Here is a 15649-nt window from a genome sequence, read left to right on the forward strand (position 1 = left end):
ATTAACAATAAACCTATAGAGAAAATGAACCATCTGTAACCTTTCAATACGTTACAGATGATATACAGTGGGGGGAAATAAATATTCGTACACTAATTTAAATCACTTTTCCTGTTAAGTTTGTGTACTTACATACATTAAAATACGATTTTTCAAGTGTACGAATATTTATTTCCCCCCACTGTAAATGTACTACAATTTTTTAATAATAGGCAACAGTAGAAGTTTGAGAGTCTTAACCATGCAGTTCTCCATAAGTCCGTTATGTGTCCATAAGGTAAATATGAACCCTGCAGTGAACGCGATGAATCACTCAGCATATGAGGAAGCAGATCCTCTGGCCTCACACACTCACATGCTGTTACCGCCCATCAACTATTATGAGGGAAAGTTTCATTCTTCCAGAGCATACATGCTTCAAAGCTCCTTCATCTGATTATTCATTGAATGTATAAATCTAGTTTTAATTTTTTATTTTCCCTCTTAGAAAAATCAGCTGTGAGCACTATACTTTTCGCTGTGTATTTTTAACACTTGTTTATATTATAGTGTACCGGTGTACCGTCTTGCATTTAATGGCACTTGCGCAGTTCTACTTATATTTTCTAGAGAATCCAAGGGAACCAACATTTGCGCATTTACAAATGAGTGCACGTGAGCGCTTAAGAAAGTTTAGGCAAGCTAAAATTCTCGTAAATTGCAGAGATGCAACATTGCAAGAATTTCATACAAAAAAAAAATATGGGGCAAATGCACACCTCTCGAGCGAAAACATAGTAATGAGTGGAAAGAATAAATATATTGAATATGTATACGTACATATTAGTTAACAGCAGTAGGGAGTCATTTCAGCCAACATAACTCTAGCAATAGAAGTACCTGATTAGCTCGCGCAATAAATACTTATATTTTAGTGCTACCATCCAAGATAACGCCTAAACGAAGGACAACTTTTGGTCCTGGCTGTACGCGTTGCCGAGTGTACGGCAAATTCCTAAAGCTGGCAGACAGTTCGTTATCTTTAGACATTAGTTAGTCCAAAAAACCAGTCTCACTTCCATCTCCAGTAAACACACTGAACATTTGTTTTTATGCCCATCTGACACGACGAAGCTATTTATGTACAATTATGAAGACATTGTGAGGAGACTTGAGAATGGCCTCATGGGACAAATTCTTCTTGTCGCCGCGGAAAATGATTTGATGGCTTCAGAAATGCAGTAATGACGCATGCCAGAATACTTAACGAGTATCGCTCGCTGCAAGCAAAGAGACTAAAATTAAATAAAAAATTCACTATCAATATTAATACTCATATTCGTGTACGTCTTCGTAAATTATAGCATATGGAAAGCACGATCATTGCAGCAGCCTTGCCCAACAAGACACCATATACACAGCGGATCACTTAGCGACAAAGTGGGCTTATCAAACACGAGAAAGATATTGCATTAAAATCTTCCTGCGTTATGCACGGCGCATGACAATGTGATGAGAAGCATAACACGTACGTGCTGGCACGGCCACTCAGGGCAATGTCCTCACGTAACACCAGCCAACATACGTGCACGAAATCGACGAGAGGTAATATCTTATATCGAGGTATTTATATCGCGCCAATTATATAAGGAGATCCCTTGCAACTGGCAAATCTTGACCTGTGACTGCGCATACGTGGAAGCCATCTTTACGGGGAGTGGGGCGGCGCGGCAGATGACGTATGAACTGTTATATGACGCAGCGCTTCATTCATCCTTAGTGAATTAATGATCTGATCCATTAGAACGAAGAAATGAGTGGGACGGACACGGCAACAACTGCGTCAATAGCAGCTATTAGAAACAAATCTTAACCTTCTGATTTGGAATGTAAGGATTACTAAAAAATTATAAAGAAGAACGAATCACTTTTATAAGGAGTTTGATGAAATTTCACTTTGCCAAGACTCGCTATGACGGTAACGTCAGAAACGTTTCACACTTTCTAAAAAAATTCTTCACCATTTATAAAGCTCGATATAAAACTCATTTCATCCGTTACAGTTCAAGACAATCTTTGCTAAGCTGAACGAACATGATTTAGTAAGCAACAAATCTGTTGCACACCGTGGGTAATGGTCAGCAAGTTCCGAGTCTCAAGTTACTGCGCATGTCTCGCCTCAGGTCAGCACACATCTGAGTGCACGGCTCAGTATAATACATAATTTAGGCATCATGCACGTGAACTCACAAACGTAGCCAACGGGTTAACTTCCTGTTGCCGTCTAGGTAAAGTTCATTGACTACCGTGATGTTATTCCTACCTAAGGAATGGATTGATAAGAGTAAAGTAAGGTACTCACCTTGATGAGTTCTTTGAGACGCTCGCGGTTGTAGGTGTTGCCGATTTCTTCGCCCAAAACCCAGTCCAGTAGCTGCGAAAAACACAAGTACAAATTACTTCTTCATCCAGGTTATTAGCGCAAACTTAATACAACTTGTCCAGTTAAAGGAAGACTAGCTAGGCCGCACGACACGCTCGAACTCAACAGCTAGTGAAAAAACAGGTCCAACGATATCATTAAACAGAGCTTGAGCTCAAGATGCGCTGTCTACTGAATAATTTTGTGCGGGGTCAACACAGTCCAGGAATGCGTGCTTCGATAACCAGGTATAGTACCCAATTCCTGACGACTCACACCAGCCAGCTAACATGCTAGAGTGACTCAAAACTGCCAATATCTGACGCCTCACACTTTTTTGTCAGAAAAAGTCTTCCCTTCACGTGGCAAACAAGTCAGCGTGACCCATGCAAGACAAGGCACACAAGGCAGCGTGACCCACCCTTCATATGGCCCACCATCAAGCATGACCCACCCTTCATATGGCCCACCATCAAGCATGACCCACCCTTCATATGGCCCACCATCAAGCATGACCCACTCTTCATATGGCCCACCATCAAGCATGACCCACTCTTCATATGACCCACCACCAAGCATGACCCACCCTCGCTATGACCCACCCTCGCTATGACCCACCCTTGCTATGACCCCACCTCGCTATGACCCACTCTTGCTATGACCCACTCTTGCTATGACCCACCCTCGCTATGACCCACCCTTGCTATGACCCACCCTCGCTATGACCCACCCTTGCTATGACCCACCTTAGAGATGGGCCAGGCGAAGGCGCCCGTGATGACCATGAAGACGCGCACTAGCCACACGGTGCGGGCGCCGATGGCCAGACCGTGGCGGGAGCAGATGGCTGCACCAACACCAAACAAACATCAAACATACTCATAAGTTACAGCACGTATTTTGTACTTGAAATACTCTCAACAATTTAGTGACTACGATTAAAAAAATGCAGGTCAATCATTGATGAGAAATGAGAATTTGCTTTGCAAGGCTCATACGGTTATAGATACATGGAAAAAAACATTCGATAACCCAGGGCCGTAGCTACGAAGAACACCTGAAGAGGTTTCGCTAAACTTAACGTCGAATCTGCTCAAGGTTTAAAACGACACAATCAGTAGAAAAAATCTTTCTAGCGTCGATTTATTAAATACCGGTATTTCCATGGTTTTAAATCGTGAGTCAACTTAATCCGTCTGATCAAAGAGTAAGTAATTTAACTATTATGGAATGGACACCCCTAAGTGCAACAATTCCTTCTGCCGGGCGTGAAACCATTCATGACATGAACATTTGGGTCAACAGGCGGTTACACCGAATGAAGGATTCTACATTGTTTGAGGCTCTAATAAAATCAGCTATTTAAAAAAATTATTCATGACCAAAAGTAAATAAGGCCAGTGTGAGGTAATCATCGTTTGCCATAAAATAAAATTCAACTGGAGATGAATGATAACATAGGGCATGAGAAAGAAAAGATGCTTTAAATGAATAAAATTGACGGCTAACTATAAGCAGGAATATTCGAGATTTAACTTGGGACGCATCCATCGTAATAAATAGCCACAAAAAATGATAAGATTGCCTTAGACAAAGCGAAACATCCCTCACCCTGCGGGATGATCTCGCCGAAGATGACGATGCCGATGGTGGAGCCGATGACGGCGACAATACCTCCACCAAGCCCGTCGAGGATGATGGTGAGGGTGGAGTTGACGAGCACGTTGCCCAGCAGCAGCGTGCACAGCAGGAAGTTGCCGTGACGCCGCACAGGCTCGATGGCGCGAGCATATCTGTGCCATGTCATATGTTTCCTGAGTGACGTCATCATACAGAGTATCGATCGAACTTACACGTCATTAAGAAACCTTTGTTATGCGGCGTGTCACAAATATTGCTAGAGCATCAATAAAACCTGTGCTATGCATGCCACAAATATTGCTGGGGCATCAATAAAACCTCCGTCATTAAGCAACCTGTGTCTTGCATGCCACACACATTGCTGGAGTATCGATAGAAATTATACGTTAATAAGCAACCTGTGCTATGCATGCCACAAATATTACTGAAGAATCGATCAAATCTACGTCATGAGCAGGCGTGACATAGATCCAGCAACACGTGTCCGCGTCACCACTGCTACCATGACGACCAGAAATGCGCAAATTCAGATTCTGATTGACAGCTTAGCTCTGAAGCAGGAAGCGAACGCCGCAAGTCATGTGCAAGGCGCTCTAGAATCCACAGATTGTGAACGAACAACCCTGACATATCACTTAGCTCTAACGCTACCAGTATAAATACCCCAAAAATTACCTTGGCATCATTTACAAACATAACCGACGATCATATGAGAGGATTAAGCTCAGAGTGCACCGTGTGTTCATCAACGCAACCAGCGCAATTGAAAACCCAGCTTTGATGTTGATCAGAACTCAGTGCGCGTGCCGGCAGGGAAGCATACGAACTACCAACGCGATCGTGTGTGTATAAGGAATTGAACAATTCCAGGCTAGCGATGCAGCGTTCACCTCGCTGCCGCGTCGTACCTTCGAGCGACTGCAGTTAAACAGCAAAGCAATTGTTGGCATGAGGCCTGGCTGTTAAATCTGACACAAGTAAATATATTAATGCGAGTATGGAATTGGATTATAACCAATAACTATTTTCCTAACATAATATGTTCTCCGAATTCCAAGTCAGAGGTCAGAGGAGACACATCACCGAACCCCTATATAGGGAGACAGGTCATGTTAGTTATACGGGCTACTCTGCGTGGGGTGTTCTCCAAGTGTCGCATTCCATCTCATAATTCAAAAGTTTACAAAGTATTCTCTACAAAAAAATCCAATTTTTCAAGGATTGTCATATAAAACGACTAAATAACTGCTTCACATTTCGCCTTTAGAATTACGTAAATGATCATCATAGCGGTTAATTAGTCAATGGAATGGAATTGCCGCAGCCAAGCAATTGGGGAGGTTGATCAGGTAATCATACCGACATAACAAATGAACTGCACATGACGCTGCTACGACCCAACACTCAATCCACGATAGCGTGGATCACACTTGCTATCAACTGTTAGGAGGAAAATGCTGGAGCATTGCATTATGAATAATTGAACTGTTGGTGACACAGACAAATCGAGTCCTACACAAACCTTACGAGCCAACAACTTTTCCTGCAAAAAAAAAAAAACATCTATGGAACGGCCGTAACGAAGGTCACGCGGAAATGGCGAAGGTCATACGGTATTGACAGAGGTCATATAGAAATTCTTAATGATAAATGGATATATATAATATATGGTATAAGATATATAATTACATGTTTGAGTTGCCTATTGAAAAACTCATGCGAAGATACACGAAAAAAATTGGAGCCAATAGTCTCGAGCCTATATGAACACAAACGTAGGTTAGAACATGATAACAAGTTGGTGCAATACACATTTGTTTATACAAGATTGAACACATGAGAATCCATGTGTTCAATCATGAAACACAAAGAAGAACATGAACAAAGTTGAAAGGAAGTTAGAGAGGAACGTCAAAACACGTTCACTTCGATAACCTAACCCTTGCGCGATCGACTTCCAATCAAGAGCTGCAAGCCTGAAATTTCCCCAGGTCTTCCCTTCGTCTCCATGACATTGGAGACGAACCATGGAGACCAATGTCATGTCTCCATGACATTGGAGATTCTCCATTGGATCGCGCCTGCAGCAAAGTGTCTGCATGCGTAGAGCAAGAATCCGTAGTTGGTGCCGCGCAAATAAGAAAGCACACAGTCGCCGGCTGGTCAGAAAAACATCGAACTCATCACCTGATTTTTACCGTCGATTCAGCGTGCGTAACATTCCACCATGCTATATATTATCATTTTATACTGTAATAAATCATAGATTTGCCCAAACATAATTTTCGTTAGTACTGCGGCTTTATAAAATGAACATAAAACACGTTCTTCTCATCGCAAAAAAAAAAAAAAACGGCGATAGTTCGAGACAACTGCTGGGGCGTCGAGAGTCATTAAACTATCCGATAAATTATACGCTGGAATTTATAAAGCTTCAATGACACTTACAGCCATATTTATTGTGGCTCCATTATTAAAGTCAAAGAGATAAATAACTGAGACTCGCAACGATGAACGGCGCTCACAGAGCGACTAAAGCGGCCGACTGTAGCTGAGCGCTGGCTGAGAGTGCTGCTGAATGTTTGCTCGAGTGCTGCTGAATGGTTGCTCGAGTGCTGCTGAATGTTTGCTCGAGTGCTGCTGAATGGTTGCTCGAGTGCTGCTGAATGGTTACTAGAGTGCTGCTGAATGGTTGCTCGAGTGCTGCTGAATGGTTGCTCGAGTGCCGTAGAATGGTTGATTGTTCGAAGAAATTCAAGAATTGTGATCACACACGTATAAGCAGCTTAGAACACAAACCCTACAATTATGAAAAAAGCAAGGCAACATTGTTTTGGATATTAGATGCAACATACAGTGGGGGGAAATAAATATTCGTACACTTGAAAAATCGTATTTTAATGTATGTAAGTACACAAACTTAACAGGAAAAGTGATTTAAATTATGTCTAGAGACGCATAGTATTCAAAAATACTATCAAAAGAAATTAAATCTCAATGCAACAAAAAACAATGCAACATGTTCACTTTTCGGGTGAAAAAAGTATTCGTACAAAACAATAAATCCGCATTATTTTAATTTAATACTTGGTTGAATACCCTTTATTGTGCCAAGAAGAATGGTATAAAATATCAGTCAGCATCTGCAAATCATTGGTCGAGACGTATAGAAATAGACTGGTGTCTGTTGAGCTGAATAAAGGGTATTCAACCAAGTATTAAATCAAAATAATGCGGATTTATTGTTTTGTACGAATACTTTTTTCACCCGAAGAAGTGAACATGTTGCATTGCATGTTGCAACATGTTCACAAGAAGTGAACATGTTGCAGCAGCCCCCCACTGTATAGGAAAGAGAGATCACACCACAAGGTGACAGAACTGAATTTCTGTCAACTGGAATGCCATAGGTTTTAAAAAAAATTATTGTAATTGAAATTGTTTAAAGAAAACAATAGATGTGCAACTTAACAACGAGAGAGCAAAATTACTAAAGAAGGTATTTTTTGTCCAATGATAACAATGGGTGTGAGACGAACCGTCGTTCAGTGGGAGTGCCGGTGTTGGAGACGATCTTGAGCTCGGTCTTGTCGAGGGCCATGAGGCCGAGGTTCAGGCCAGAGAACAGGCCCGACAATGTCAGCAGGATCGCCAGCAACAGCACCTGGCAAACGCAGCACACAAATGTTAACATCAACATTAACAATATTTGTTTTGTAATAATTGCAGTGATACATCAATGTCATCTTGTAGAAATACAACATACTTTAACAATATTTGCATTGCACTCACCTGGAACCAGATGGGCAGCGCCAGCGTGTAGGTAGTTAAGGCGAGCCAGGGCGCGTTGCCCTGGGACGTGGCGGGCACGATGCTGTCCGTCCTCCTGACGCAGAGATGCCATCGCGTCTGGTCGCCCACCATCACCGGCAGACGTACCTCCACCAGCCCGAAGTCCGGCCCCGCCTCGTGCAGCTGAATTATCACAGTAAAATATCGATATAAAGTCTACAGAAGAAAGGAAATATAGAAATTATCAAGTCTAACAGTCAACATGATTGCTTATTGAGTTCAGCAAAACAAATCCAGAAGCGATTGCCAAAGATCACACATATATTTGAATGATCAGACATGTAGTTTAATGACTTCTACCGTGGCTTCATTTACAAATCAGCAAATTAAATTCCGATGATAATGATCATCGCAAAAAAAATCAAATTTATGCAGTTAATTGAAATCGACTATTTCTAACCCTGGTTCGTTCAATAAGCGGTTGGCTTTTTTCTGCGAAGAGTAAACTCAATCGGCACACAATGATATATTATTCACCCTAGAGATTTACTGATTTATTTTTATGCAGAGAATCCTGAATGCGACTTTGAGCATTTTGAGACAATCGAGCTTCACAAATGAAACTAACTTTCGTAACTATCGAAGCAGCATCGACTTGCTGCCATGTGCATTGGTCTCAAACCGTCAAACGTATTAATAAATTTATCTTGTATCGTGGAAATGGTGTTGTTCCTTCTTGGTTGATGGTATAGGCCATCCCTATACTTTTTCAATCAAAAAGAAACTCTACAATTTTCGTGTAGACTTTAAAGTCCGCAGCAGACCGACAGTTCTCGGCAGAACAGGCGCTTTATGGAATGGGAAAAGGCAAAGACACCGGAAACTGCTCCAATCTGTTGCTTAGCCGAACGTCATAAGTGAACAAAACCAAACATACTGTGAACGAGGTAAGGTGAATGCTCTAAGATAAATGTAAATTGCTCTCTAAATAAGAAAGTATTCAAATGTACATGGTTCGACACCACGCTTCAATGAACTCTATGTCGTCCAACCCCAGGCACTTATTATGCTTCAGTTCATATATGATCGCACTAAAGCCACGGTTTTTTTCATGGGCGACGTTACATATATTCAAATGAAGATTATGAGCGTCAATTTGTCCTGCTGACATTAATAGCCGAGACTGACGAATTTACTGGTTAGCCTCGAATGCCAATTCCCACTACTAAGTGAATTTAACACGATAGTAAAAGGAATTCATGGTAAATAACTATCATGAAAATAAGCGATCTCATAAACAATTTTAGACTCCCTTACATTCTTAGATAACAACTTCTACGATACTGCAGCAACACAGCGCCGGGTTTCATAGGCTTAGTAATTATGACAAGTGGTGACCGAAGCAAATGATCAAGCATTTATGGTCCATACCCCTAAGCAACACGGTGCAGTTTTGCATTGCTTTTGAAGATATGGACCCGTTTAACTTTCCAACAGAACGCGTGCGGACTGCATATATGCTAAAAATTTACAGGCTTTAAAAAATTCTGTGTTTGTTGATTTTAACTCCCAAGCAAAATTATAAAAAATGATATTCACCTCAATAAAAACCTGCAGTATGAAGACTAGATTAACACGACAGTTGAAATATAGTGTAAATAGGTCAAGCGTAAAATAGTTATTTCACTCTTTGGTTAATTTCGCGACAAATTGAAGATGGGACAAAAATGACAATAGAGATGATCAGAAAAATCATGATACGGGCTGATGTACAGAGAAGATATCTGGCGGTTGCTTATTTGATTTCACAACATAGTTTTATGACATAGTTTCAGTCTTCTAAGTCCTGTAATCCTTCAGGACATAGTTTTATGTCCTGAAGGATTACAGGGAAATTTACAGGACCTGGTTCAATTTGGAACAATACAGGGTTATTCCAAATGATAGACAAAATTCAATTAATTCGTATTTAATAAATTATAAATAAATACGACCGTCATTTAGAATGACAAGATCTGATCACATTTTGTCAGTTATATCAATTATTACAATACTTGCGAGCGAGCGCCTGATTAGCTAGGCTGAACCCAGCATCTGATCAGCCATTCAAAAATGAATGTAACTGGATAATTCAACATGCAGGTCGCATCAGAGCAAAATTCATTGAAATCGCTTTATATCTCGTATATTTATCATATCATTCTGAGCAAATACTCAATAGCGTGGCGAGTTATCTATACATATGTATTAAATCCATATGTACATATGTATACATATGTATTAAATCGGTATACATATGTATTTGAGATTACCCATAGTTCAGGGTAGGTAAGATCCACAGGAATAAATCGCCCGTGCGTCGTGTTGCAAGATGCATCGAACCCACGACTCATGGCCTAACGAACAATATTCTTCTAACAACATTATAATAGTTGAAACAATTGCATGCAAGGCAGCCGACTAATAATATCTTCTACAAAATCTGTACCTGCAATAACCTCGAGTGACGCTCTCGATTTACGAGAATTATGGCTATAGGCTGTTTTTATTAAGCTCTCAGCGGCCGACCGTCGGCGTCTCTCAGGATTATGGAGCGACAAATTCTATACCGGTATATACTATATATACTACATATACTAGACCAACAGGGCAGGAGTGTCGCCGAGTAGACGTATACTCTCGGTTACGGAGTTGGCATTTACAGCCAAGGTCGCTGTTTTTGTCACAGCCTACATTAGAGATGTAAACAAAGAACGCTAGTTGTGAATGAGCTAATAACGCATCAGTTCTTACTACGACTTCCTCCATGGTACAATTTATACTAAATGAAATCACAAACCACATGCATCAGTTGCTTAAATTCTGCCTAAATCATTTCAACGTATGATTGAAAAGCTTCGAAGTAAAGCTGTGAGAAAAAAAAAAACCCTAAAATATCACGATTTAAGAAGCACCTAATGAACTAGAGAACAGAAATAAAAATTTCGCCAATCAACTTCTCACACTCCCCGGTTTTCGACCAATATTGTGCAGTGAGTCTCTTTAACGTAAAACCCGGACACGGATCCAGTTAATTATTCACTAGAGCTGGGAGCGCGAGTTGACTGATACGAGACTTGATTAACGAGATAAACCCTTGAGCTGCTCCAGCAAGTACGGGACTAGAAACTCAGATGTGCACACAGCAGAAATACCGCGTCACTGGCGAGGAATTGTAGCCGAATATTATTCAGAAATTCAGTTTGTTTATTCACCTGGTCATCGTATGCTTACATTATCGCGGGCGAGTAACACTATAGCTGCTCGCCTTGCCGTCCCATGATCATGGCGTTATTGCTTTCTGCCATTTCGGTCCAGTTTTCGGTCATAGCTCTTCCATTCCTTTCACTGAAGAAGTCATAAAAAGTTCAACTTAAAGATTTCATAACGGGAAGTCGACGAAAGCATCGTGATCGAAGCCCCGCGCAAAAAATCTCTGCTTTCGATTAGCATCTTAGGTTTTTTTGTAGTTAAACCAAATAAATTAGAAATATAAAGAATATAAAGTATTGTAAACACCAAAATCACATCACAAGGAGCAAAAATGGCCTGATCTTAAAATTACTTAAGTATAGTAGGTATAGTATAGTATCTTCGGCATTTAGAGAATAGGCCTGGATAGGCCTGTCGCCGATTCTTGTACTTTTCTAGACTAGACTGGCCTTTTGATCAGATCTTTTCAACGGACGGTAGATTTAAAATAGCTTCTAGATATCAGTTGTTCCGTAGGGTACGAGGCATTTTAAGACAACATATGCTCATGCATGGCCTTGTCTAGTCTGTTATTGAACGCGTTCATACTCGGAGCGTCAACAATATCTTCAGGGAGGCTGTTCCACAAGTCAGTGGCTCGAAGCGAGAAGAAATGTTGTCGCGTGGATAAGTTGAACCGCAGTTTTTTTAGTTTATAGCTGTGGCCCCTGGTGTTGGTTCTTGTTTCAAATTCTAGTAATCCTTCTGGGACCTTGTACAAACCATGAGTATACTTGTATACTTCAATGAGGTCACCACGCAGGCGACGATAACGGAGACTGGGAAGCTTCAGTCTTTCTTCATAAGACTTGCCCTTTAATCCTGGGATTATCCTTGTTGCACGTCTTTGAACACTCTCAACTAAATTTTTGTCCTTTTCAAGTCTAAAGAACTGATTTAGAACATTGGCCTTGCCCTCGTCAGAAGATATCTTCCGTTGATTTACATTCAAATCAGCAATACCGTACCTTATCTTACACTTCAAACTAGCATACAAGAAGAAGGCTTTCGGGTTCTTTTTCGAGTTTTTGGCAACGTCTTTTTCAAAAATTTTGACTGCGGTGCGACAAGCTTTTTTAGCTTGATTTCGAGCTCTTGCATACAGGTTGTACTCAGGTTAAACCAATGATTTGGTATACAGGTTAAACCAATGATTTTGCGATCATACGAACACATGTTCTTTAAAGCCCTGCATGCATAATCGTTGGGAACAGGAGAGAACCGGGCTCGAATTCAGTGCACGATTGTCAAGTGCAAATAAATAAAACTAAAAAATGCGGCGCAATAAATTTTATTATTATTTGCGATAGTATTTCTGATGCACATTTTATCTTGATTTCTAAATTAAAGAAAAGAAGAGCACAAGTTTCAGAAAGTGAATTGATTCAATTTAGGAAAGTCATCGGTGCAGACAAGGTCGAGATGGAAGCTGTGTCCTGCCAACTGTGAACAGAGGGGTTTATTATCTAAGCCTTAAGGAAGGAATATGCATCATGTCATATTTAACCTCCACGGCCTTATGTATGTGATGTGATCGCATCATTTGATCGATTGCAATTATTATTAGAGTGAGTTCAGCGGGAGCACATACATACAAGTTCATGCATCAGCCTTCATGATATCCACACACAAAATTAAATTTCAATACGCAACTTTTTCGGAGCCATTGGCACTAACCAACGGAAGTAGTTCACACGGGAACCTTGACGTAAGTCTATATTTGATCGTTTGTTAACTTCTTCGTACAAATTTATTGTGTCAGGATGGCAGTAATTTATATTTCTCGTATCGCTGCAGTGGTTGCAAGCAGCCTTCGGGTCTCGTAAGCCTTTGATTTCGCATGCAGGAAAGCTTGTTTAGGCGAGGGATTAAGATGCAGGTTTCTAAGGCCACGCATCAAGTCTTGGCTAAATCCTCGGCATAATCATGCTCGCGACAAAGGGATTTTCTACAGTATTTAAAATACTTCATCTCTGCTTAAGAAGCCTTTCTTGACCGGTGCCTTTGTGACGGTTATCTGCATTTTACATGACAATGTCACAAAAAGTCAAAGCCTTTTATCCAACGAATGCGGTCACACTTCGGATATTATTCATTGCAGTAGATAGACAAAATAAAGCACGTAAATAATGCTTAAAAAGACATAGTAATTCTTTCAAAAGACGGATAAAGAACGGTGTCTGGCAACCATTCAGTTGACGACCATGCAAGTATGACGTGATAATAATTCAACAGCTATATTTTAGCAAAGAAACCAAATATTCTGGTTGTTCAAGTTATAAGAATGAACATAAACAGAAATTTAGTTAACAAAGAGTGCGTGGTATGTATCATCTCAACACAGTTTGGAGTGAGGAATGTCCTCGAACAAACACAAGACTTAATATCTGATGCGCCTACGATAACTACACGCAGATCTTTTGAATATCGTATCTTTAAGGAAGATGCGTATCATAGATGCTGGCGAGCATTGGCAATCGTACTTTTATAGTTTCGATTAAAATTTAGTTTCATGATAATTGATTAAAAAATCGTAAAGCCTTCAATCTAATTTCCTCTTGAGATTATTTCTTTATTTCTGACTAACAATTTCCAGCGTACGTAACAGTGAGGTCGCCATGCGAGCCTCCATCGATAATACGACCCTAGGAAAGATGTCAGAATTGGCGACAAAGTGAGGGCATTCCTGCCAAAAATATTCCTCGACGGCACGCGTAACTAAAACGTAAAACGACACTAAAAACTGTAGATTGAGGGGCAAGGCACCGACAGCGATAACGGCGTAGTTACACACAACACTTTCGTGGTACGGTGCACTAGAGGCACTTTGATTAGTTTCAAGTGGAGAGCTATTTGATAATTTCCTTATCTGTTTCGTTGAACTGGCTTGTTTCAATTCCTATGTTAGATAAATATCATTATCTGATTAAAATGCTCAAGGTATACAATTCCTTTTCCTGGCCGAATTTAACGAAAACAAAATAGGTTGCGCTCGAATTCACTTACCTTCTTTTGTAATTGTTTACAAGACATTCTTTGTATTTTTCTAAAGCAAAATTTTATCAAATTACCACGTTGAAAAAATATACGTTAATTGATGATAAAAAAGACTGATCAATACTGAAAGGAGTGTCAAGTTAGAGCCCGAATACATGGCGTGCGGCGTGGCAATGAAATGCTGCAGCATTTACGAGACGATATCAGCACGTCGTGCAGTAAAGATAAGCGAGTATGAGGCGAGGGCAACCTGTACCATCGCGCCACGCTTCGCAATCATCAGCATTTAGCAGCCACGTTCAAAATAAGCCCATGAATAATCACTCCAATTTGAATAATTTTCGGAGTACTCTAATAACTGCAATCGTCTGATTTTGGAAACTTCAGCCTTTGATTGCATAAACTTTTTGCTTGAAAATTGGAATTGACTGCAACCGTTAACAGAACATAGTTTGTAATTAATTTCTCTACAACAGACAATATTCAAAAATTAGTTAAACACTGTGAGTCCATAGCGGCATTACTCGCAATTAATAATTACTAAGATATGAGACTATTTTTTGTGAGATCGTCTTTGAAGCCATCAGTTAATGCGTAAAAAAGTACTATGGTGATTAAATGTAGGTTTAAGTAAAGCCTTCACCCAAACAACTCTGCCCGTTTCGCTCGCTTTCCTTCAATTAAAGGCTGGATTTTTCGATTGAACCTGAACGGGTCAGGCATTAAAAAAAAGTATTTTGTGCAAGCCTTACTCGCTTAAATGAACGCCGGATTGACTGAAGGTGGAATTCGGGAATTTACCCACAGAGAATTTAATTTGTAGAAAATGTAAATACGATGTGGAATACTCTTGCAGGCGGCAACAGAAACAGCAAATTGAACGGAAATTTCACATACAATAATGTTCTATAAACAATAGCAAAAGAATTTCTTAGCAAAGAATCAAAGGAATTTCTTCACGAAATTTTTCATTCAATGATGTTGTTCTCTGAAATAACTCTGATATTCCGAAATCTGATATTTCGAAAAAAATAAACTCTAATTGTTTTGAAACATTTCACCTGAAGTTCCGTAATATATTCTCGGAAGAGTGTGAGGAATATAGACCTGCACGTGTTGCACAAGCGCGTCGCCTGGCAAACTGGGCAAGGTGCAGCAACTAAAAAAAAACTTCAACTCCTGCATGGGTCGGCTGAGCCTGAATAGCTCAGCCTGACTGCCTGCCCACTGCAGACTAGCCCTCGAGATTGCAACAACCAATTAAAAATTTAAAACAAACACTGCTTTACAACCGGTTTACCTGCTATGTTGTTCACGTGATCGACCCCCTCCTAAATATGCGACAAATCTGAATGACAACAATATAGAAATACAGAGCGACATACAGGAAACAGTAAACGAATGTTTCAACACTCCCCTTTGAACACTCCGCTCATTGTGCGGTAAAACCAGCATTAACATGGCTCTGTTAGTGGCATGCAAACAAAAGTCATTGCGAACAATATGAACATTGCAAGCGGCGTATTG

The 15649-nt window shown here is 40.3% G+C and overlaps 1 protein-coding gene across 1 annotated transcript in view; it reads right to left on the reverse strand.

The window, feature by feature from the left end:
- LOC108682831 (unextended protein) overlaps positions 1-15649 on the reverse strand; it is a 46687-nt gene that overhangs the window by 19876 nt on the left and 11162 nt on the right. Inside the window, exons 3-7 of the mRNA XM_047882254.1 lie at positions 7835-8017; positions 7582-7706; positions 4013-4194; positions 3148-3248; positions 2342-2413 (exon numbers count right to left, since the gene is read on the reverse strand). Coding sequence (XP_047738210.1) covers positions 2342-2413; positions 3148-3248; positions 4013-4194; positions 7582-7706; positions 7835-8017 — 663 coding nt within the window. The remainder of the gene's footprint in view (positions 1-2341; positions 2414-3147; positions 3249-4012; positions 4195-7581; positions 7707-7834; positions 8018-15649) is intronic.

This window comes from Hyalella azteca, unplaced genomic scaffold (assembly GCF_000764305.2).
Source record: "Hyalella azteca isolate HAZT.00-mixed unplaced genomic scaffold, Hazt_2.0.2 contig1316, whole genome shotgun sequence".
Taxonomy (NCBI): Eukaryota; Metazoa; Arthropoda; class Malacostraca; order Amphipoda; family Hyalellidae; genus Hyalella; species Hyalella azteca.